We start from the raw sequence: 25,844 nt of genomic DNA on the forward strand, positions 1-25,844 counted from the left end.
CCCTCCCTCCCTCCCTCTCTCTGTGCAACCCCCTCTACTCCACTGCAATGCTTCTAAGAACTCCCACAGTCACTCACAGTCACTGCAGTAGATCATATAAGCCTTTCCTCTCAGAAGGTTTTAAGAACATCCATGATATTATAGTCTTTATAACGTCCTCCTCCCTCAATGACCAGTGAGTCATTCTGCTGTTGATGTTTGAAGAGGGATACACAGTGGCATGTGCTCGCTGGTCGCCTAGGGTGTGTGTACGTGTGTGTGTGTGTATGCATGTCCGTCGGACACACTTATTACAACCAGACACACTCAGACAAGTTGAGGAAATTGACAAGCACGGAAATGAGAAATGAGACATTAGTAAAGTCATTAGAGATTATGTTTTACATTTACTCTGTGATTGATCGCATTTTAATGCAGTTCCTTATGACGGTCTCACTCTCAGCGCAGATAGCATGCATAGACAATAGAGCAGGGCTATTCAACTCTTAAAGGCGTCTGCATTGACCGTGCAGCATTTACGGTGATACGGCCTGTGTAGAAGTCAGGGCATTCATACTTATTGCGCTTCGCCGAGCAGCACAGAGCTGTTGTCAAGAAAGTTGTCAAGAAAGAGAGTTTGTGTTTATACAGGACCTCCCACCCCCAACTACCATCAACCACTCATGTCAATGTGAGCTATACGGAACCCTCCGCATTGTTACAACATTTTGCCTCTGGAGGCTTTGCATTTTTGGATCTTTCCCTAGTCTACTGCTGCTTTTCTGTTCTACCAGATCAGTAATTGTGCCCACGTGGTGTCCCAGGTCTAAATCAGTCCCTAATTAGAAGGGAATCACCCACGTGGTGTCCCAGGTCTAAATCAGTCCCTAATTAGAAGGGAATCACCCACGTGGTGTCCCAGGTCTAAATCAGTCTCTAATTAGAAGGGAATCATGCACGTGGTGTCCCAGGTCTAAATCAGTCCCTAATTAGAAGGGAATCACCCACGTGGTGTCCCAGGTCTAAATCAGTCCCTAATTAGAAGGGAATCACCTACGTGGTGTCCCGGGTCTAAATCAGTCCCTAATTAGAAGGGAATCACACACGTGGTGTCCCAGGTCTAAATCAGTCTCTAATTTGAAGGGAATCACGCACGTGGTGTCCCAGGTCTAAATCAGTCCCTAATTAGAAGGGAATCACCCACGTGGTGTCCCGGGTCTAAATCAGTCCCTAATTAGAAGGGAATCACCCACGTGGTGTCCCAGGTCTAAATAGGTCCCTAATTAGAAGGGAATCACCCACGTGGTGTCCCAGGTCTAAATAGGTCCCTAATTAGAAGGGAATCACCCACGTGGTGTCCCAGGTCTAAATCAGTCCCTAATTAGAAGGGAATCACCCACGTGGTGTCCCAGGTCTAAATAGGTCCCTAATTAGAAGGGAATCACCCACGTGGTGTCCCAGGTCTAAATAGGTCCCTAATTAGAAGGGAATAATCAAATAAAGCAATGGAAGTTGATCCAATGTTCATATTTGAATTTGAGGGCAATAGAGGATTTTGTACAGTACGCAGAAAGCAAGACATTTTAGAGTGGACTCTGGCATGCTACTAACAGTGTATGTGTTTGTTTTGTTCTAGGATGCTGGAGTACTCTCTGAACCTGGAGAACGTCAGCTTCTCGGCAGTGAGAACAGTTCGAGTTCTGAGACCCCTCCGAGCCATCAACAGAGTGCCTAGTGAGTAACAACCCCTCTCCACTCCTTCCCTCCACTCCTCTGCCCTTACTGAAACCAAACAGTGCCACAGTTATTGGCCAAGGCTAATCTCTCTGTACGTCTGTGATGAGGCTGATTTGTCTTGGCTCTGATTCCACTTCGACCTTCCTGTGTCATATCTCTCTCTCTATTTCAAACCAAATCAAATTGTATTGGTCTCATTCACATACAGTATTTAGCAGACGTTATTGCAGTAGAGACTCAGAGCTACAAAATGGTATATCACACACTGTATTTGAGGAACAATGGGAAAATAATTCTGCTTTTAAAGTTGATCAACTTGAAAACTCACTTTTGAGAAAACCGTCTTTCAATGTTTTGGTACTAGTATTGGAGAACCCTTCTTCGTCTACACCCATTCAGCATTGTTCCCACCCTCTTAAGCCTCAGCCCAACCCATCTCTTTATGGGTTGATCAGTGTGTTCTGTACAAACTTGCCAGCTACTTCCAGACATCTAAGAGAGAGAGAGAATAGCTCACAGAACATTACTCTCCCTATCGCTCTATCTGTGGTTTCGTGTTAAGAAATGTAGCTAGATAGCTAGCTAGGTAAACAATGAGTCCCAACTCATGACGTAACGTTAGCTAGCTAACAGTACACTTGAAATTAAACAACTTTCTGTCAAAATTAGAAATGTGTAATATCTGATAATCTTACCAGTATCACGGTTGGATGCGTCTCCTGTCTGATGCCATGCATGGTTGCCCTTAGTTTGATGATGTAATCCAGACTGGTGTTTTCTCCATCTCCTTAGCTATTATACTCCAATTCCACTGATTTCAAAACTCGGTTCTCCAGAAAGTGGAAAGCATACACATAACATTAGCTAGCGAGCCAGACAGCTAACGTTAGCTAGCTAACAGTACACTTGACATTAGGTTTATGCAGTTTTACTAAGCAATAAAAAAAAATTTAAAGCAAGATTATCTAAACATACTGACTAGCTCTAATAGACAGACGTGTGCTATATGGTAGACCAATTCAATCTCATCTCTCGGCATATCCAGCCCACTCATTATCTCAGCCAATTATGGCTAGCGGGAAGGTTGCCCACTTTTTCTGTGGCTAAACCAACTAGGCTCCTAATTTAACAATTGTTTTTTGTATTTACAGATGGCATACAAGTTTGATATTAAGGCACATGAAAGTTCACATGTTCAACAACGCATTTCTGCCCAAAAACACATGTTGATGAAAACATTTTCTTTAACGTTCAAACAGCTCTCTTGTGAAGTCGTGACATATGCCTAGTTTCCTGAATCAGGCCACATATTAGGATGAGCAATGTCAGAGTGACATTGACTAGAATACAGTATATATATATATATATATATGAAATTAGTAAAACACTATTTAAACATTACTAAAGTGACCAGTGTTCCATGTCTAAGTACATAGGGCAGCAGCCTCTAAGATGCAGGGATGTGTAACCGGGTGGTAGCCGGCTAGTGACAGTGACTAAGTTCAGGGCAAGTTACTGGGTGGAGGCCGGCAAGTTACTGGGTTTGATACACCTGTACTGACCTCGCCTTCTGGATGGTAGCGGGGTGAACAGACAGTGGCTCAGATGGTTGATGTCCTTGATGATCTTTTTGGCCTTCCTGTGACATCGGGTGGTGTAGGTGTCCTGGAGGGCAGTGTGCCCCTGGTGATGCGTTGTGTCTCTCTCTCTCTCTCTATCCTCTCTCACTCTCCCTCCATCTTTCTTTCTCCACCATGTTCCACATTAGTCTTTAATGAGTCCAGATTTAATTGAATTATCTAATAAACATATTACTGTTACTGTGTTGATGTATGCAGCCCATTCATTACTGTAACTGTGTTGATGTATGCAGCCCATTCAGTACTGTTACTGTGTTGATGTATGCAGCCCATTCAGTACTGTGACTGTGTTGATGTATGCAGCCCATTCAGTACTGTTACTGTGTTGATGTATGCAGCCCATTCAGTACTGTTACTGTGTTGATGTATGCAGCCCATTCAGTACTGTTACCGTGTTGATGTATGCTGCCCATTCAGTACTGTTACTGTGTTGATGTATGCAGCCCATTCAGTACTGTTACTGTGTTGATGTATGCAGCCCATTCAGTACTGTTACTGTGTTGATGTATGCTAGCCCATTCAGTACTGTTACTGTGTTGATGTATGCAGCCCATTCAGTACTGTTACTGTGTTGATGTATGCTAGCCCATTCAGTACTGTTACTGTTACTGTTCATTACTCCCATCCTCCTCATGTACTCTGTACACCCCATCCATCTCACTCAACTCCAGGCCTCCACCCATTACACCCACCACCACCTACTATATGCTGTTCAGGTGGGTGAGTGGTACATGTGACTCTCATGCCCCATGTTGTGTCAAGGGCCCTCTGCAATTTTGTACTCATGTCAATCAAATATTTGGTGACACACACACACACACACACACACACACACACACACACACACACACACACACACACACACACACACACACACACACACACACACACACACACACACACACACACACACACACACACTCTCTCTCTCTTTCTCTGTCCCTCTCCTCTCCTCTCCTCTCCTCTCCTCTCCTCTCCTCTCCTCTCCTCTCCTCTCCTCTCCTCTCCTCTCCTCTCCTCTCCTCTCCTCTCCTCTCCTCTCCTCTCCTCTCCTCTCCTCTCCTCTCCTCTCCTCTCTCATTAGGTAGTCCATCCCTTAAATCACAGTCCTAATGGTCATTAATAATGTCACTGTGAGGACGGATAGGAAGTGTTGATTTGGAGGTGCGCTATATGTCTTTATAATCTCCTCTCTGCGGTCCCTCTCCAGTCCCTCTCCAGTCCCTCTGCAGCCCCTCTGCAGCCCCTCTGCAGCCCCTCTCCAGCCCCTCTGCAGTCCCTCTCCAGTCCCTCTCCAGTCCCTCTGCAGCCCCTCTGCAGCCCCTCTGCGGTCCCTCTCCAGTCCCTCTCCAGTCCCTCTCCAGTCCCTCTGCAGCCCCTCTGCAGCCCCTCTGCGGTCCCTCTCCAGTCCCTCTGCAGCGCCTCTGCAGCCCCTCTGCAGCCCCTCTGCAGTCCCTCTCCAGTCCCTCTCCAGCCCCTCTGCAGTCCCTCTCCAGTCCCTCTGCAGCCCCTCTGCAGCCCCTCTGCGGTCCCTCTCCAGTCCCTCTCCAGTCCCTCTCCAGTCCCTCTGCAGCCCCTCTGCGGTCCCTCTCCAGTCCCTCTGCAGCCCCTCTGCAGCCCCTCTGCAGCCCCTCTGCAGTCCCTCTCCAGTCCCTCTCCAGCCCCTCTGCAGTCCCTCTCCAGTCCCTCTGCAGTCCCTCTCCAGTCCCTCTGCAGTCCCTCTCCAGTCCCTCTGCAGTCCCTCTCCAGTCCCTCTGCAGTCCCTCTCCAGTCTAATTAGGTGGTGAAGGGTTGAGACACTCAAAATAAATACACCCAGCAGGGAGATGATGTCAACATGGTTAACAAGCTGAGTTGTTTTCAAAGCTGAAATGATATTGGAATTCAATATATATTTTTTAAACTGATTGTACAGTTCTCGAGTACAATACTTTTCCTTCACTCAAGTCTGTCTCTGTGCCTACTGTAGGTCAGTCTTCCCTCACCATAATGGTTGCTCCATCAAATGTTATTGCTGATTCTGTCAATTACAGCTTGATTGTTTGTCTCTGCTTCTCCAACTTTTTACTAGAAGTCGTGTTGTATCAGGTCTGGACTGCACAGACAAACAGACACACAGACACACACAGACATATACACAGGCACACAGACAGGCACACAGACAGGCACACAGACAGGCACGCAGACAGACACGCAGACAGACACGCGGACACACGCACGCACACACCCCAGACCCACACTCTCTCTCCCTCTGCTCAAGTCTACTTACTGTAGTTTGAATGATGGTGGGACACGGCAGGCCAGTTAGAGAGATGAAAGATACATTCCCTCCCCCTTAGACAAGAGCCCATCACTGACACCAATGAAGGCTCCCACACTGCCATCTGATTGGCTATTATGCTAACGTCCTCTACTCACACCAGGGGGTAGGTAGAGGGCTGTCTTAAGGCTGCAGTGGTACCTGAGGACGCATGTACACACACACTCACAAACACTTGAATGCAGGTATGCATACATGGTCACACACACACACGAATTGCGGTACGCTCACATGCATACATGTTCACATACACACACTTGAATGCAGGTATGCACACACACACCCACACACCCACACACACACACACTCCTAGCAATGTCCCCTGTGATGTTTAATTCCTGAGTGAGTCACTGTCATTCTCTCTCACTACTGCAGTTGCTGAGGTTGGCTAGAGGTTCATTAGTGTCAAGTAACAGATGATGTGTGTGTGTTTGGGTGTGGAAGGTCACTTTTGCTGGTGGTAATTGGACTGTTGTGAGTGAATGTCAAAATAAAGAGAGCGAGAATGGAAGGGAGGGAGTGATTGAAAGGGGATGGAGGAACATGTCCATAACCAAGCACCATCCAACCGAGAGTATCATGATCGATAGGCATGCTGCAACATAAGAACGTGATTATAACAGACGTACAGGCCACTGCTCCAGGGCTCCAGGGCTCCACTACTTCAGTGCTCCAGGGCTCCACTGCTCCAGGGCTCCACTGCTCCAGGGCTCCACAGCTCCAGGGCTCCAGTGCTCCAGGGTTCCGGGGCTGCAGAGCTTCAGGGGTCCAGAGATTCAGGGCTTCAGTGCTTCAGGGATCCAGGTTTCTGGGCTCCACTGCTCCACTGCTCCAGTGCCCCAGGATCCACTGCTCCAGTGCTCCAGGGCTCCAGGTTTCTGGGCTCCACTGCTCCACTGCTCCAGGGATCCACTGCTCCAGTGCTCCAGGGTTCCAGGGCTCCACTGCTCCACTGCTACAGTGCTCCAGGGCTCCACTGCTCCAGTGCTCCAGGGTTCCAGGGCTCCACTGCTCCACTGCTCCACTGCTCCAGTGCTCCAGGGTTCTAGGGCTCCACTGCTCCACTGCTCCAGTGCTCCAGGGTTCCAGGGCTCCACTGCTCCACTGCTCCACTGCTCCAGTGCTCCAGGGTTCTAGGGCTCCAGTGCTCCACTGTTCCAGTGCTCCACTGCTCCAGTGCTCCAGGGTTCTAGGGCTCCACTGCTCCACTGCTCCAGTGCTCCAGGGTTCTAGGGCTCCAGGATTCCAGGGCTCCACTGCTCCACTGCTCCACTGCTCCACTGCTCCACTGCTCCAGTGCTCCAGGGTTCTAGGGCTCCACTGCTCCACTGCTCCACTGCTTCAGGGTTCCAGGGCTCCACTGCTCCACTGCTCCAGTGCTCCACTGCTCCACTGCTCCAGTGCTCCACTGCTCCACTGCTCCACTGCTCCACTGCTCCAGGGCTCCACTGATCCACTGCTCCACTGCTCCAGTGCTCCACTGCTCCAGTGCTCCAGTGCTCCAGGGCTCCACTGCTCCACTGCTCCACTGCTCCAGGGCTCCACTGCTCCAGGGCTCCACTGCTCCAGTGCTCCACTGCTCCACTGCTCCAGTGCTCCACTGCTCCACTGCTCCAGTTCTCCAGGGCTCCAGTGCTCCACTGCTCCACTGCTCCACTGCTCCAGGGCTCCACTGCTCCACTGCTCCACTGCTCCACTGCTCCAGGGCTCCACTGCTCCAGTGCTCCACTGCTCCACTGCTCCACTGCTCCACTGCTCCAGTGCTCCACTGCTCCACTGCTCCACTGCTCCAGTTCTCCAGGGCTCCACTGCTCCACTGCTCCACTGCTCCACTGCTCCAGGGCTCCAGGGCTCCAGGGCTCCAGTGCTCCAGGGTTCCAGGGCTCCACTGCTCCAGTGCTCCAGGGGCTCCCATCCTAGTCTTTGTAATGAGCTCTGCTCTGGAATAGGCCTATCAGAGACATTACTCAAATTTTTAAGCCCTTTCCCCACATTGTTATCAAATTGGTGTTAGAAACGTGCTTGCTCAAACACACGCACACAACACGTGCACACACACACCAGCGCACATGGATGTATGGACGCACAATTACACGTGTAAACACACATGCACGCAAAGCATGTGCACACTTACACAACACACACACACACACACCCTTAACCCCTCGTACTCTCACATTGTTATCGACTTGGCATTAGAAAGATGGAGCATTTAATTGTGTTGTTCATGCCTCGTTAGGCCTCATGTTTGAACTGCGTTGGGGTTCACATTGTGTAGTACCAGCGCATTGACCTACCTCTCATCTCCTTTCCTCTCGTGATGGGAAGTTCGGCTCTTTTTACTGGACGCTGATATTTTCAACGAATCTTTGAACTCATTTTGTTCACTTGAGACAGTGATGCCCTCAGCATGCAGAACCTGCTAACGGCAAACGATCAACTGAAAACTCTCGTTCACCCCTACGGGTGCTTATTGGAGCTGTAATTTATTACTTAGGATTGTCAACATATGTTTTAAACTATGTACATGTGTTGATTGCTAGTCATACAGTCAATATTCATATCTTGATACATTTGAAATGAGATAGTTGTGGCCGCAACCGGACTAAATTGTGAATGAATCTTGGCGGACTGTCGTGAGGAACATAAGCACACCGTACATATCGTTCACCGTATACAGCACCCAGGCAGCACCCCAAACCATCTGCTCTCGAGTTGTTGAGCAGAGGCTATGTCCATCCTAACATTCAATAGTCAATGAAGTGGAGTCATTCGATTAATTTTCAGTTGTAAACAATGTATTTTTCTCTATGCTCATGATCTAAATGACAGACAGTTGGTGGTCGAAGCACGTCTCTGGAGCCGCACGTCTCTGGACACAAGCTATCCCAGGGGCTTCTGCATCTCTGGAAAACAATACAGAATGAACAAGTCATCTTTTGACCTTGAATTTAGCTGGACAAGTATCACATTATGAAGTAGGATGCTTATTTTGGATGTTTACGGAATGTTATGATGGTGATGTTGAGTCCTAACATAATTAGAACCTTCAGAGTAGACGTTGTGTAATAATGTGTTGGGGATTTCTTGGTTAGCTGGGATAATATCTGGTGTCAGGCGGAGCACTGTACTACAGCCACCCAAGGGAGGACATGGAATGGGGAGGTGACATTGGTGAGTGGGGTGAATGAGGGCATGACCTTGCCAGTGATCTCCCTTTGGTCAAATCATTCTCTCAATTACAGTAGGCCCTCTACTGTAACCGTCTCACAAAATGTAGACTCTACAAAGCAATAGACAATTTTTTCTGAAAGAGATTCAGTTAAAACTTCTTAGGAATAGGAGTCTCGCTTGCGGGACAACTTCCGGTGAACCTGGAGGGCGCGCAATTCAAATAAATAATCATACATATTATGGATTTTAAACATTTATGTACATATAAGTGTCTTATATCGGCTGGAAGCTTTAACTGATATTTCTTATTCGTTTTTGAAGTTACAAGCCTGAAACCTTGAACATAGACTGCTGACACCCTATGGAAGCCATAGAAATTGCATCCAGGGATCTTTCTCAATATGATTTTCAAAATGACCTTACTCTTGTATTTCTGAGAGGATCGTCTCTTAAAAAATGAAAATTGCAGTTGGTTTTTCTTTGCATTTTCTCCTACCATATCTATTGTGTTATATTTTCCTACATTATGTTAACATTTCTACAAACTTCAAAGTGTTTCCTTTCCAATGGTACCAATTATATGCATATCCTGGCTTCAAGACCTGAGCTACAGGCAGTTTACTTTGGGCACGTCATTCAGACAGGAAGTTGTGAAAAAAGGGGCCTAGCCCTAAGAAGTTTTTAATGTATGTTTGGTAAATGCTAGTTCTGCTGTAGACCCATGTTAGCCCCCTTATTTCTTCCCTCATCAAAACAACACTAGCCAGCAAATTGGGCTTAGATCCTTTGTAAGAGCTGGTTAGCATTGCCTACGGATTAAACTACAGAGGGATGTGTGTTTCAACTCCCTCCTCTGGAACTGTAGAGTTCGGTAGACACACAGTGCTGCCAGTGCCAGAGCTGACAGGAGAAACACAGATTTGATGTGCCTGTAAGCAGATGGGCTCCCGTCACAGTCAGTGACCTGGCAGCCATGTTGAAATGGTATGGCCTCTCAGCTTGAGAGAGAGAGAGAGAGAGAGAGAGAGAGAGAGAGAGAGAGAGCGAGAGAGAGAGAGAGAGAGAGAGAGAGAGAGAGAGAGAGAGAGAGAGAGAGAGAGAGAGAGAGAGAGAGAGAGAGAGAGATTTTTAATGGTTTATTTAACTTTTGTTTATTATCGATTTCACTGAGCAATGCCTCAAAGGCATTAATATTTTTTTGCAAGAAAAATGACATCTTGTTCAATTTGTCGTTACACAATTTCCATCTTTTCCAGCGTTTTTACAATTTTGGCTCATCAACAAGCTATTGCACTAGCATAACAACACAGCAGAAAAACTAATTTGGCCAAAGCAGCCATTTTTTGTAGAATGCAAGAATGCCGGAAGCTAGGGCACAGTTTCCTATAAGGCCATTCACTTTTAATGAAAAGGGAGCGAATTGACACTGTTGGGACTGAGCCCATGTCTTGTATAATGCATTTGAGTGAACCTCTATGCTTAGTAGGGACCTCACAATACATTATTATCACGATACTCGATGATTCTCACGATTCTGTATGTATTGCGATTCAATACTGTGATTTCATATTTATATTTCTCAACATATGTCTGCTGCATAGGGACAAGAGAGAGCTGGAGAGAGTGCTGAAAAAAATGTGGCTCCCTATTTAAAAAGGAGATGGAGAACAAGCTATAGAAAAACTGTGGCAACTGGTAATTCCAAAAATGTTATACATGATGACATCAACACTATGAAATTCGGGTGACGTGGGGAGCGAGAAGTTACCCTCTCTTGGGCTAGAAACTTGTTGCTTATTACTTTTAATCCTACCCTGTGATGTCACAGAGAAGCATTTTTTTAAAGACCTTTCATCTTATCTTTTTACGGCAGATCATAGAAACGTGTTTTCACATAATGTAGACACTGGTATGGTGCTGGAGATGATGAATATGAGGTTGGCAGGCATTGCTCTTTTAGGGTTAAAGTTTTGGAAAGGCTTAAAACAGAAGAAAATTAACAATTGCCTAGCACTCGGATTGACAACGCAAGCTTGGGCGCCAGAGCTCAGCGTTTACACCCATCCACGACACCCTAGAAGCCGTCAGCCTACCTGAAGGTAATAGCGCTCGCTGTTGCCCCTAGTGGCTGGTTTTGAGTGGCGCAGCGATCTAAGGCACTGCATCTCAGTGCAATAGGTGTTATTACAGTCCCTGGTTCAAATCCAGGCTGTATCACATCCGGCTGTGATTGGGAGTCCCATAGGGCGGCGCACAATTGGCCCAGCGTCGTCCGGGTTTGGCCGAGGTAGGCCGTCATTGTAAATAAGAATTTGTTCTTAACTGACTTGCCTAGTTAAATAAAGGTTAAATTTAAAAAATATATTATAATCATTTAGTTGACTAGTTAACCTGTTTGGGGTGCAGCCCGACACCGGTACACTTATGACAACATCCAGCTCAAGTGCAGGGCGCGAAATTCAAAAGATATTTTTTTTAAATATTTAACTTTCACACATTAACAAGTCCAATACAGCATATGAAAGGTACACATCTTGTGAATCAAGCCAACATGTCCGATTTTTAAAATGTTTTACAGGGAAGACACAATATGTAAATCTATTAGCTAACCACGTTAGCAAAAGACACCACTTTTCTTACTCCATCAGTTTTTTACTCCATCAGTAGCTATCACAAATTCGACCAAATAAAGATATAAATAGCCACTAACCAAGAAACAACTTCATCAGATGACAGTCTGATAACATATTTATTGTATAGCATATGTTTTGTTCGAAAAATTTGCATATTTCAGGTATAAATCATAGTTTACATTTCAGCTACAATCAGAAATTGCACCGAAAGCAGCCATAATATTTACAGACACCAACGTCAAATACCTAATTACTCATCATAAAACATTTCTGAAAAATACATAGTGTACAGCAATTGAAAGACAGGCATCTTGTGATTCCAGACAATATTTCCGATTTATCAAGTGTTTTACAGCGAAAACACAATATAGCGTTATATTAGCGTAGCCACAATAGCCAGAAACACTTGGGCGCCCACGACCAGTTCACATGCACGACAGATATTAGAAATAGCATCATAAATTGTTTCTTACTTTTGGTGATCTTCCGTCAGAATGTTGGACAAGGTGTCCTTTGTCCAGAACAGTCGTTGTTTGGATCTGGAACGGCAAATTTCCCTCTTGATTTAGCATGGGCACTTGCCAAGTGGCACGGATCTCTCCAACGTCAACAAAGTCAGAAAACGGAACACGGCAAAACTCCCGAAAAAATTTCAATAATCTGATTAAACTATATTGAAAAAACATACTTTACGATGATATGGTCACATGTATCAAATAAAATCTAAACCGGAGATGTTAGTCGTCCATAATGACAGCTAAACAGAAGGCAAATCCATGTCCCCTTTCGCGCGCTCCAGAAACAGGAAATGGACGGTCACGTCATACAAAGACCTTTAATTCCACCTCAGACCAAGATAAACATGAAATTTCTTCTCTCACCGCCTCTTGACAACCAGGGGAAGGTGTATGAAGTGTACGTAGACTCTTACGTATCATGCCCATGTATAGGCAGGAAGTTGAACAGAGCATCGATTTCTGACATTCCACTTCCTGGTCAGGAAATGTGCTGCAGAATGAGTTCTGTTTCACTCAGAGAAATAATTCAAACGGTTTTAGAAACTAATAATAATATGCATATTGTACGAGCAAGAATTGAGTACGAGGCCGTTTGAAATGGGCACGATTTAACTGGCTACTCAATACTGCCCCTTGCAGCCATAACAGGTTAATGTGATTGTGTTTGTATGTCTTTGTGTGCGTGGTTTTGTGTGAATGTGTGTGTGTTGCATTGCATGGAATTGCTGTTTTACTAGTTTCTGACCAGATAGAAAGAGAGAGTGCTGTTGGGTGCAGAAAGTGGTCAGCATAAAGGGAGTGTTGTGTTCAACACCCCTCCACCAACAAGCTGAATCCTGCAGAATGCTGTTTCCTAGAGTTCATGGTCATGATCTGAAGAAGATAATGGGAAGGGTTTGGCCGGGGGGGCTTTACTTGGCTCATCGCCCTCTAGCGACTCCTTGTGGCGGGCCTTGCGCCTGCAGGCTGACCTCGGTCCTCAGTTGAACGGCGTTTCCTCCGACAAATTGGTGCGGCTGGCTTCCGTGTTAAGTAGGTGATTGTTAAGAAGCGTGTTTTGGCGAGTAATGCTTCGGAGGAAGCATGACTCGACCTTCGCCTTCTGAGCCCGTTGGGGAGTTGTAGAGATGAGACAAGATTAAAAACAAAGTATGTGGACACTCAATCAATCAATCAAATGTATTTATAAAGCCCTTTTTACATCAGCCGATGTCGCATAGTGCTGTACAGAAACCCAGCCTAAAACCCCAAACAGCAAGCAATGCAGATGTAGAAGCACAGTGGCTAGAAAAAAACTCCCTAGAAAGGCAGAAACCTAGGAAGAAACCTAGAGAGGAACCAGGCTCTGAGGCGTGGCCAGTCCTCTTCTGGCTGTGCCGGGTGGAGATTAAAACAGTACACGGCCAAGATGTTCAAACGTTCATAGATGACCAGCATGGTCAAATAATAATAATTACAGTGGTTGTAGAGGGTGCAACAGGTCAGCACCTCAGGAGTAAATGTCACGTGGCTTTTCATAGCCGATCATTCAGTTAGTTAGAGACAGCAGGTGCAGTAGAGAGAGTGAGAGTCGAAAACAGCATGTCCAGGACAAGGTACCACGTCCGGTGAACAGGTCAGGGTTCCATAGCCGCAGGCAGAACAGTTGAAACTGGAGCAGCAGCATGACCAGGTGGACTGGGGATAGCAAGGAGTCATCAAGCCTGGTAGCCCCCCGACACATAAACTATTGCAGCATAATTACTGGAGGCTGAGACAGGAGGGGTCGGGTGACACTGTGGCCCCATCCGACTATACCCCTGGACAGGGCTAACCAGGCAGGATATAATACCTGCTCATCGACACCTGCTCATTGAACATCTCACTCCAAAATCATGGGCATTAATATGGAGTTGGTCCCCCCTTTGCTGCTATAACAGCCTCCACTCTTCTGGGAAGGCTCTCCGCTAGATGTTGGAACATTGCTGCTGGGACTTGCTTCTATTCAGCCACAAGAGCATTAGTGAGGTTGGGCACTGATGTTGGGCGATTAGGCCTGACTCGCAGTCGGTGTTCCAATTCATTCCAAAGGCGTTCAATGGGGTTGACGTCAGGGCTCTGTGCAGGCCAGTCAAGTGTTCCACACCGATCTCGACAAACCATTTCTGTATGGACCTCGCTTTGTGCACAGCGGCATTGTCATGCTGTAACAGGAAAAGGCCTTCCCTAAACTGTTGCCACACAGTTGGAAGCACAGAATCATCCAGAATGTCATTGTAAGCTGTAGCATTAAGATTTCCTTTCACTGGAACTAAGGGCCTTGCCCGAACCATGAAAAAGAGCCCCAGACCATTATTCATCCTCCACCAAACTTTACAGTTGGCACTATGCATTGGGGCAGGTAGCGTTCTCCTGGCATCTTTCAAACCCAGATTGGTCCGTCTGACTGCCAGATGGGGAAGCGTTATTCAACACTCCAGAGAATGCGTTTCCACTGCTCCACAGTCACAGCTTTACACCACTCCAGCCCACGCTTGGCATTGCTCATGGTGATCTTAGACTTGTTGTGCGGCTGCTTGGCCATGGAAACCCATTTCATGATGCTCCCGACGAACATTTCTTGTGCTGACGTTGCTTCCAGAGGCAGCTTGGAAATTGGTAGTGAGTGTTGCAACCGGGGACAGATTATTTTTACGTGCTAGGCACTTTGTCCCAATCAGTGAGCTTGTGTGGCCTACCACTTTGCGGCTGAGCCGTTGTTGCTCCTAGACGTTTCCACTTCACAGCAATAGCACAGAAATTTGACAAACTGACTTGCTGGAAAGTTGGCATCCTATGATGGTGCCACGTTGAAAGTCACTGAGCTCTTCAGTAAGGCCATTTTACTGCAAATGTGTGTCTATGGAGATTGCATGGCTGTGTGCTCAATTTTCTACATCTGTAAGCAAAGGGTGGGAGAGAGGGAAGAAGAGAGAGAAAATGAGAGAGAGAAAATGAGAGTGAGAAGAAAAGAGAGAGGGGGAGAGAGAGATAGGAAAGAGAGCAAATGAGAAAGTGGTAGGTGGGGAGTCACACAATGGCCCCGGGGAGTGTGTGGGCAGGAGCGGGAGGAGAGAAAATGTGTGTTTGTCAGAAAGTTAGGTGAACACTGCCCAGAGCTCCCTGGGGTAATCTTAAGGGGATGTTGTAGAGAAGTGGTGTTTTACTGCAGTTATTAACCTGTCCTCCCCAGGCCTGCTCACTGACACTCTGGCACACAGAGACCGGACTGACATACTGCATTACTACTATTACAACCTACTGTGCGGACTTATACTGCAGTTCAACCATTCCATTTCCCTCCACTTGTAAATAGACGAAGGCTGTGTATGCTTGTGTATGGATTTGTTTGGATGTGTATGGGTGTGCAGGGGTGTGTATGGGTGTGTATTGGTGTGTATGGTTTGTTTCGGTGTGTATGGGTGTGTATTGGTGTGTATGGGTGTGTTTCGGTGTGTATGGGTTTGTTTCGGTGTGTATGGGTGTGTATGGGTGTGCAGGGGTGTGCATGGGATGGTTTCGGTGTGTATGGGTGTGCATGGTTGTGTATGGGTATGTATGGGTGTGTATGGGTGTGTATGTGTGTGCATGGTTGTGTATGGGTATGTATGGGTGTGTATGGGTGTGTATGTGTGTGTATGGGTGTGTATGTGTGTGTATGGGTGTGTATGGGTATGTATGGGTATGCATGGATTTGTTTCGGTGTGTATGGGTGTGTATGGGTGTGTATATGGGTGTCTATGGGTGTGTGTATGGGTGTGTATGGGTTTGTGTGGCTGTATATGGGTTTTTGTGGCTGTGTATGGGTTTGTGTGGCTGTGTATGGGTTTGTATAGTGTGTATGGAATTGTATGGATGTCTAAGGGTTTGTGTGGCTGTGTATGGGTCTGTATGGGTGTGTATGGGTGTCTAAGGGTTTGTGTGGCTGTGTATGGGTCTGAATGGGTGTGTATGGGTGTCTAAGGGTTTGTGTGGCTGTGTATGGGTCTGTATGGGTGTGTATGGGTGTCCATGGGTTTGTGTGGCTTTGGACGGGTCTGTATGGGTGTGTATGGGTGTCCATGGGTTTGTGTGGCTGTGTATGGGTCTGTATGGGTGTGTATGGGTGTCCATGGGTTTGTGTGGCTGTGCATGGGTCTGTATGGGTGTGTATGGGTGTCTAAGGGTTTGTGTTGCTGTGTATGGGTCTGTATGGGTGTGTTTCGGTGTCCATGGGTTTGTGTGGCTGTGTATGGGTCTGAATGGGTGTGTATGGGTGTCTAAGGGTTTGTGTGGCTGTGTATGGGTCTGTATGGGTGTGTATGGGTGTCCATGGGTTTGTGTGGCTGTGTATGGGTCTGAATGGGTGTGTATGGATGTCTAAGGGTTTGTGTGGCTGTGTTTGGGTCTGTATGGGTGTGTTTCGGTGTCCATGGGTTTGTGTGGCTGTGTATGGGTCTGAATGGGTGTGTTTCGGTGTCCATGGGTTTGTGTGGCTGTGTATGGGTCTGAATGGGTGTGTTTCGGTGTCCATGGGTTTGTGTGGCTGTGTATGGGTCTGAATGGGTGTGTTTCGGTGTCCATGGGTTTGTGTGGCTGTGTATGGGTCTGTATGGGTGTGTTTCGGTGTCCATGGGTTTGTGTGGCTGTGTATGGGTCTGAATGGGTGTGTTTCGGTGTCCATGGGTTTATGTGGCTGTGTATGGGTCTGTATGGGTGTGTTTAGGTGTCCATGGGTTTGTGTGGCTGTGTATGGGTCTGTATGGGTGTGTTTCAGTGTCCATGGGTTTGTGTGGCTGTGTATGGGTCTGTATGGTTGTGTTTCGGTGTCCATGGGTTTGTGCGGCTGTGTATGGGTTTGTATGGGTGTGTATGGGTGTCCATGGGTTTGTGTGGCTGTGTATGGGTGTGTATGGGTGTCTAAGGGTTTGTGTGGCTGTGTATGGGTCTGTATGGGTGTGTATAGGTGTCTAGGGGTTTGTGTGGCTGTGTATGGGTCTGTATGGGTGTGTTTCGGTGTCCATGGGTTTGTGTGGCTGTGTATGGGTCTGTATGGTTGTGTTTCGGTGTCCATGGGTTTGTGCGGCTGTGTATGGGTTTGTATGGGTGTGTATGGGTGTCCATGGGTTTGTGTGGCTGTGTATGGGTGTGTATGGGTGTCTAAGGGTTTGTGTGGCTGTGTATGGGTCTGTATGGGTGTGTTTCGGTGTCCATGGGTTTGTGCTGCTGTGTATGGGTTTGTATGGGTGCGTATGGGTGTCCATGGGTTTGTGTGGCTGTGTATGGGTGTGTATGGGTGTCTAAGAGTTTGTGTGGCTGTGTATGGGTCTGTATGGGTGTGTTTCGGTGTCCATGGGTTTGTGTGGCTGTGTATGGGTGTGTATGGGTGTCTAAGGGTTTGTGTGGCTGTGTATGGGTCTGTATGGGTGTGTATGGGTGTCTAGGGGTTTGTGTGGCTGTGTATGGGTCTGTATGGGTGTGTTTCGGTGTCCATGGGTTTGTGTGGCTGTGTATGGGTCTGTATGGGTGTGTTTCGGTGTCCATGGGTTTGTGTGGCTGTGTATGGGTCTGTATGGGTGTGTTTCGGTGTCCATGGGTTTGTGTATGATACAAGACACGCGTTGATATGTGTATACATATGTTTCTGACAATATATTAAAACAATGTGTGTGTGTGTGTGTGTGTGTGTGTGTGTGTGTGTGTGTGTGTGTGTGTGTGTGTGTGTGTGTGTGTGTATCTTAGGTATGCGTATCCTGGTGACCCTGCTCTTGGACACCCTGCCCATGCTGGGGAACGTCCTGCTGCTATGTTTCTTCGTCTTCTTCATCTTCGGCATCGTGGGTGTTCAGCTGTGGGCGGGGCTACTGAGGAACCGCTGCTTCCTGCCCGAGAACTTCTCACTGTGAGTAACAGTGTGTGTGTGTGTGTGTGTGTGTATGTGTGTGGTAGTCAACCTCTCCATCAGAGTGTTCAGACTACGGTTGAGAAATAGAGTTGGAGGGTAGGATAGGGGTGAGGCCAATGGTAGCGGAGCATCGGCTCTCGGACCAACAGTCTCCAAGACAGCTTCTGCCACCAAAGTATAAGACTGCTAAATAGTTCATTAATTGGTTACCCGGACTATCTGCACTGACTCTATGAACATTCACAAGACTATACACTGAGTCTACAGAACATTAGGAACACCTGCTCTTTCCATGACATAGACTGACCATGTGAATCCAGGTGAAAGCTATGATCCCTTATTGATGTACATATCTACCTCAAATACCTTATTATAATCTATCCTGATGCCTAGTCACTTTACCCTGCCTTCATGTACATATCTACCTCAAATACCTTGTACCTCTACACATTGATCTGGTACTGATGCCCCCTGTATATAGCTCCACATTGATCTGGTACTCCCTGTATATAGCTCCACATTGATCTGGTACTGATACTCCCTGTATATAACTCCACATTGATCTGGTACTGGTACTCCCTGTTTATAGCTCCACATTGATCTGGTACTGGTTCTCCCTGTATATAACTCCACATTGATCTGGTACTGATACTCCCTGTATATAGCTCCTCATTGATCTGGTACTGGTACTCCCTGTATATAGCTCCTCATTGATCTGGTACTGGTACTCCCTGTATATAACTCCACATTGATCTGGTACTGATGCCCCCTGTATATAGCTCCACATTGATCTGGTACTGGTACTCCCTGTTTATAGCTCCACATTGATCTGGTACTGGTTCTCCCTGTATATAACTCCACATTGATCTGGTACTGAGACTCCCTGTATATAGCTCCTCATTGATCTGGTACTGGTACTCCCTGTATATAACTCCACATTGATCTGGTACTGGTACTTCCTGTATATAGCTCCACATTGATCTGGTACTCCCTGTATATAACTCCACATTGATCTGGTACTGGTACTTCCTGTATATAGCTCCACATTGATCTGGTACTCCCTGTATATAACTCCACATTGATCTGGTACTGGTACTTCCTGTATATAGCTCCACATTGATCTGGTACTCCCTGTATATAGCTCCACATTGATCTGGTACTGGTACTCCCTGTATATAACTCCACATTGATCTGGTACTGGTACTCCCTGTATATAACTCCACATTGATCTGGTACTCCCTGTATATAACTCCACATTGATCTGGTACTGATACTCCCTGTATATAACTCCACATTGATCTGGTACTGGTACTTCCTGTATATAACTCCACATTGATCTGGTACTGGTACTCCCTGTATATAGCTGCACATTGATCTGGTACTGGTACTCCCTGTATATAACTCCACATTGATCTGGTACTGGTACTCCCTGTATATAACTCCACATTGATCTGGTACTGGTACCCCCTGTATATAACTCCACATTGATCTGGTACTGGTACTCCCTGTATATAGCTCCACATTGATCTGGTACTTCCTGTATATAGCTCCACATTGATCTGGTACTGGTACTCCCTGTATATAACTCCACATTGATCTGGTACTCCCTGTATATAACTCCACATTGATCTGGTACTGGTACTTCCTGTATATAGCTCCACATTGATCTGGTACTGGTACTTCCTGTATATAACTCCACATTGATCTGGTACTGGTACTTCCTGTATATAACTCCACATTGATCTGGTACTGGTACTCCCTGTATATAGCTCCACATTGATCTGGTACTCCCTGTATATAACTCCACATTGATCTGGTACTGGTACTTCCTGTATATAACTCCACATTGATCTGGTACTGGTACTCCCTGTATATAACTCCACATTGATCTGGTACTGGTACTCCCTGTATATAGCTCCACATTGATCTGGTACTCCCTGTATATAACTCCACATTGATCTGGTACTGATACTCCCTGTATATAGCTCCACATTGATCTGGTACTGGTACTCCCTGTATATAAATCCATATTGATCTGGTACTGGTACTCCCTGTATATAGCTCCTCATTGATCTGGTACCCCCTGTATATAGCTCCACATTGATCTGGTACTGATACTCCCTGTATATAACTCCACATTGATCTGGTACTGGTACTCCCTGTATATAGCTCCACATTGATCTGGTACTGATACTCCCTGTATATAACTCCACATTGATCTGGTACTGGTACTCCCTGTATATAACTCCACATTGATCTGGTACTGGTACTCCCTGTATATAACTCCACATTGATCTGGTACTGAGACTCCCTGTATATAACTCCACATTTATCTGGTACTGGTACTCCCTGTATATAACTCCACATTGATCTGGTACTGGTACTCCCTGTATATAGCTCCACATTGATCTGGTACTGATACTCCCTGTATATAACTCCACATTGATCTGGTACTGGTACTCCCTGTATATAGCTCCACATTGATCTGGTACTGGTACTTCCTGTATATAACTCCACATTGATCTGGTACTCCCTGTATATAACTCCACATTGATCTGGTACTTCCTGTATATAACTCCACATTGATCTGGTACTGGTACTCCCTGTATATAACTCCACATTGATCTGGTACTGATACTCCCTGTATATAACTCCACATTGATCTGGTACTGGTACTCCCTGTATATAGCTCCTCATTGATCTGGTACTGGTACTCCCTGTATATAACTCCACATTGATCTGGTACTGGTTCTCCCTGTATATAGCTCCTCATTGATCTGGTACTCCCTGTATATAGCTCTACATTGATCTGGTACTGGTACTCCCTGTTTATAGCTCCACATTGATCTGGTACTGGTTCTCCCTGTATATAACTCCACATTGATCTGGTACTGATACTCCCTGTATATAGCTCCTCATTGATCTGGTACTGGTACTCCCTGTATATAGCTCCTCATTGATCTGGTACTGGTACTCCCTGTATATAACTCCACATTGATCTGGTACTGATACTCCCTGTATATAGCTCCACATTGATCTGGTACTGGTACTCCCTGTATATAACTCCACATTGATCTGGTACTGGTACTCCCTGTATATAGCTCCACATTGATCTGGTACTGGTACTCCCTGTATATAACTCCACATTGATCTGGTACTGGTACTTCCTGTATATAGCTCCACATTGATCTGGTACTCCCTGTATATAGCTCCACATTGATCTGGTACTGGTACTCCCTGTATATAGCTCCACATTGATCTGGTACTGGTACTCCCTGTATATAACTCCACATTGATCTGGTACTGGTACTCCCTGTATATAACTCCACATTGATCTGGTACTGGTACCCCCTGTATATAACTCCACATTGATCTGGTACTGGTACTTCCTGTATATAGCTCCACATTGATCTGGTACTCCCTGTATATAGCTCCACATTGATCTGGTACTGGTACTCCCTGTATATAACTCCACATTGATCTGGTACTTCCTGTATATAACTCCACATTGATCTGGTACTGATACTCCCTGTATATAACTCCACATTGATCTGGTACTGGTACTTCCTGTATATAGCTCCACATTGATCTGGTACTCCCTGTATATAGCTCCACATTGATCTGGTACTGGTACTCCCTGTATATAACTCCACATTGATCTGGTACTGGTACTCCCTGTATATAACTCCACATTGATCTGGTACTGGTACTTCCTGTATATAGCTCCACATTGATCTGGTACTCCCTGTATATAACTCCACATTGATCTGGTACTGATACTCCCTGTATATAGCTCCACATTGATCTGGTACTCCCTGTATATAGCTCCACATTGATCTGGTACTGGTACTCCCTGTATATAGCTCCACATTGATCTGGTACTGGTACTCCCTGTATATAACTCCACATTGATCTGGTACTGGTACTCCCTGTATATAACTCCACATTGATCTGGTACTGGTACTTCCTGTATATAACTCCACATTGATCTGGTACTGGTACTCCCTGTATATAGCTCAACATTGATCTGGTACTGGTACTCCCTGTATATAGCTCCACATTGATCTGGTACTCCCTGTATATAACTCCACATTGATCTGGTACTGATACTCCCTGTATATAGCTCCACATTGATCTGGTACTGGTACTCCCTGTATATAACTCCACATTGATCTGGTACTGGTACTCCCTGTATATAGCTCCACATTGATCTGGTATTGGTACTCCCTGTATATAGCTCCACATTGATCTGGTACTCCCTGTATATAACTCCACATTGATCTGGTACTGATACTCCCTGTATATAGCTCCACATTGATCTGGTACTGGTACTCCCTGTATATAACTCCACATTGATCTGGTACTCCCTGTATATAGCTCCACATTGATCTGGTACTGGTACTCCCTGTATATAACTCCACATTGATCTGGTACTGGTACTCCCTGTATATAACTCCACATTGATCTGGTACTGGTACTCCCTGTATATAACTCCACATTGATCTGGTACTGGTACTCCCTGTATATAACTCCATATTGATCTGGTACTGGTACTCCCTGTATATAGCTCCTCATTGATCTGGTACCCCCTGTATATAGCTCCACATTGATCTGGTACTGATACTCCCTGTATATAACTCCACATTGATCTGGTACTGGTACTCCCTGTATATAGCTCCACATTGATCTGGTACTGATACTCCCTGTATATAACTCCACATTGATCTGGTACTGGTACTCCCTGTATATAACTCCACATTGATCTGGTACTGGTACTCCCTGTATATAGCTCCACATTGATCTGGTACTGATACTCCCTGTATATAACTCCACATTGATCTGGTACTGATACTCCCTGTATATAACTCCACATTGATCTGGTACTGGTACTCCCTGTATATAAATCCACATTGATCTGGTACTCCCTGTATATAACTCCACATTGATCTGGTACTCCCTGTATATAACTCCACATTGATCTGGTACTGGTACTCCCTGTATATAGCTCCACATTGATCTGGTACTGATACTCCCTGTATATAACTCCACATTGATCTGGTACTTCCTGTATATAACTCCACATTGATCTGGTACTGATACTCCCTGTATATAACTCCACATTGATCTGGTACTGGTACTCCCTGTATATAACTCCACATTGATCTGGTACTGGTACTTCCTGTATATAGCTCCACATTGATCTGGTACTCCCTGTATATAGCTCCACATTGATCTGGTACTGGTACTCCCTGTATATAGCTCCACATTGATCTGGTACTGGTACTCCCTGTATATAACTCCACATTGATCTGGTACTGGTACTCCCTGTATATAACTCCACATTGATCTGGTACTGGTACTCCCTGTATATAACTCCACATTGATCTGGTACTGGTACTTCCTGTATATAGCTCCACATTGATCTGGTACTCCCTGTATATAGCTCCACATTGATCTGGTACTGGTACTCCCTGTATATAGCTCCACATTGATCTGGTACTGGTACTCCCTGTATATAACTCCACATTGATCTGGTACTGGTACTCCCTGTATATAACTCCACATTGATCTGGTACTGGTACTCCCTGTATATAACTCCACATTGATCTGGTACTGGTACTCCCTGTATATAACTCCACATTGATCTGGTACTGGTACTTCCTGTATATAGCTCCACATTGATCTGGTACTCCCTGTATATAGCTCCACATTGATCTGGTACTGATGCCCCCTGTATATAGCTCCACATTGATCTGGTACTGGTACTCCCTGTATATAGCTCCACATTGATCTGGTACTGGTACTCCCTGTATATAACTCCACATTGATCTGGTACTGGTACTTCCTGTATATAGCTCCACATTGATCTGGTACTCCCTGTATATAGCTCCACATTGATCTGGTACTGGTACTCCCTGTATATAGCTCCACATTGATCTGGTACTGGTACTCCCTGTATATAACTCCACATTGATCTGGTACTGGTACTCCCTGTATATAACTCCACATTGATCTGGTACTCCCTGTATATAACTCCACATTGATCTGGTACTGGTACTCCCTGTATATAACTCCATATTGATCTGGTACTGGTACTCCCTGTATATAACTCCACATTGATCTGGTACTGGTACTCCCTGTATATAACTCCACATTGATCTGGTACTGGTACTCCCTGTATATAACTCCACATTGATCTGGTACTGGTACTCCCTGTATATAACTCCACATTGATCTGGTACTGGTACTCCCTGTATATAACTCCACATTGATCTGGTACTGGTACTCCCTGTATATAACTCCACATTGATCTGGTACTGGTACTCCCTGTATATAGCTCCACATTGATCTGGTACTGATACTCCCTGTATATAACTCCACATTGATCTGGTACTGGTACTCCCTGTATATAGCTCCACATTGATCTGGTACTGATACTCCCTGTATATAACTCCACATTGATCTGGTACTGAGACTCCCTGTATATAACTCCACATTGATCTGGTACTGGTACTCCCTGTATATAACTCCACATTGATCTGGTACTGGTACTCCCTGTATATAGCTCCACATTGATCTGGTACTGATACTCCCTGTATATAACTCCACATTGATCTGGTACTGAGACTCCCTGTATATAACTCCACATTGATCTGGTACTGGTACTCCCTGTATATAACTCCTCATTGATCTGGTACTGGTACTCCCTGTATATAGCTCCCCATTGATCTGGTACTGGTACTCCCTGTATATAACTCCACATTGATCTGGTACTGATACTCCCTGTATATAACTCCACATTGATCTGGTACTGGTACTCCCTGTATATAACTCCACATTGATCTGGTACTGGTACTTCCTGTATATAACTCCACATTGATCTGGTACTGGTACTCCCTGTATATAGCTCCACATTGATCTGGTACTGGTACTCCCTGTATATAACTCCACATTGATCTGGTACTGGTACTCCCTGTATATAACTCCACATTGATCTGGTACTGATGCCCCCTGTATATAGCTCCACATTGATCTGGTACTGGTACTCCCTGTTTATAGCTCCACATTGATCTGGTACTGGTTCTCCCTGTATATAACTCCACATTGATCTGGTACTGAGACTCCCTGTATATAGCTCCTCATTGATCTGGTACTGGTACTCCCTGTATATAACTCCACATTGATCTGGTACTGGTACTTCCTGTATATAGCTCCACATTGATCTGGTACTCCCTGTATATAGCTCCACATTGATCTGGTACTGGTACTCCCTGTATATAGCTCCACATTGATCTGGTACTGGTACTCCCTGTATATAACTCCACATTGATCTGGTACTGGTACTCCCTGTATATAACTCCACATTGATCTGGTACTGGTACCCCCTGTATATAACTCCACATTGATCTGGTACTGGTACTCCCTGTATATAACTCCACATTGATCTGGTACTGGTACTCCCTGTATATAGCTCCACATTGATCTGGTACTGATACTCCCTGTATATAGCTCCACATTGATCTGGTACTGGTACTCCCTGTATATAGCTCCACATTGATCTGGTACTGGTACTCCCTGTATATAACTCCACATTGATCTGGTACTGGTACTCCCTGTATATAGCTCCACAGTGATCTGGTACTCCCTGTATATAACTCCACATTGATCTGGTACTGATACTCCCTGTATATAGCTCCACATTGATCTGGTACTGGTACTCCCTGTATATAACTCCATATTGATCTGGTACTGGTACTCCCTGTATATAGCTCCTCATTGATCTGGTACCCCCTGTATATAGCTCCACATTGATCTGGTACTGATACTCCCTGTATATAACTCCACATTGATCTGGTACTGGTACTCCCTGTATATAACTCCACATTGATCTGGTACTGGTACTCCCTGTATATAGCTCCACATTGATCTGGTACTGATACT

The 25,844-nt window shown here is 45.7% G+C and overlaps 1 protein-coding gene across 1 annotated transcript in view; it reads left to right on the forward strand.

Moving 5' to 3' along the window:
- LOC120045436 (voltage-dependent T-type calcium channel subunit alpha-1G-like) overlaps nucleotides 1-25,844 on the forward strand; it is a 121,592-nt gene that overhangs the window by 35,674 nt on the left and 60,074 nt on the right. The window contains exons 3-4 of the mRNA XM_038990318.1: nucleotides 1,616-1,713; nucleotides 17,741-17,900. Coding sequence (XP_038846246.1) covers nucleotides 1,616-1,713; nucleotides 17,741-17,900 — 258 coding nt within the window. The remainder of the gene's footprint in view (nucleotides 1-1,615; nucleotides 1,714-17,740; nucleotides 17,901-25,844) is intronic.

Source organism: Salvelinus namaycush, chromosome 4 (assembly GCF_016432855.1).
Source record: "Salvelinus namaycush isolate Seneca chromosome 4, SaNama_1.0, whole genome shotgun sequence".
Lineage (NCBI taxonomy): Eukaryota > Metazoa > Chordata > Actinopteri > Salmoniformes > Salmonidae > Salvelinus > Salvelinus namaycush.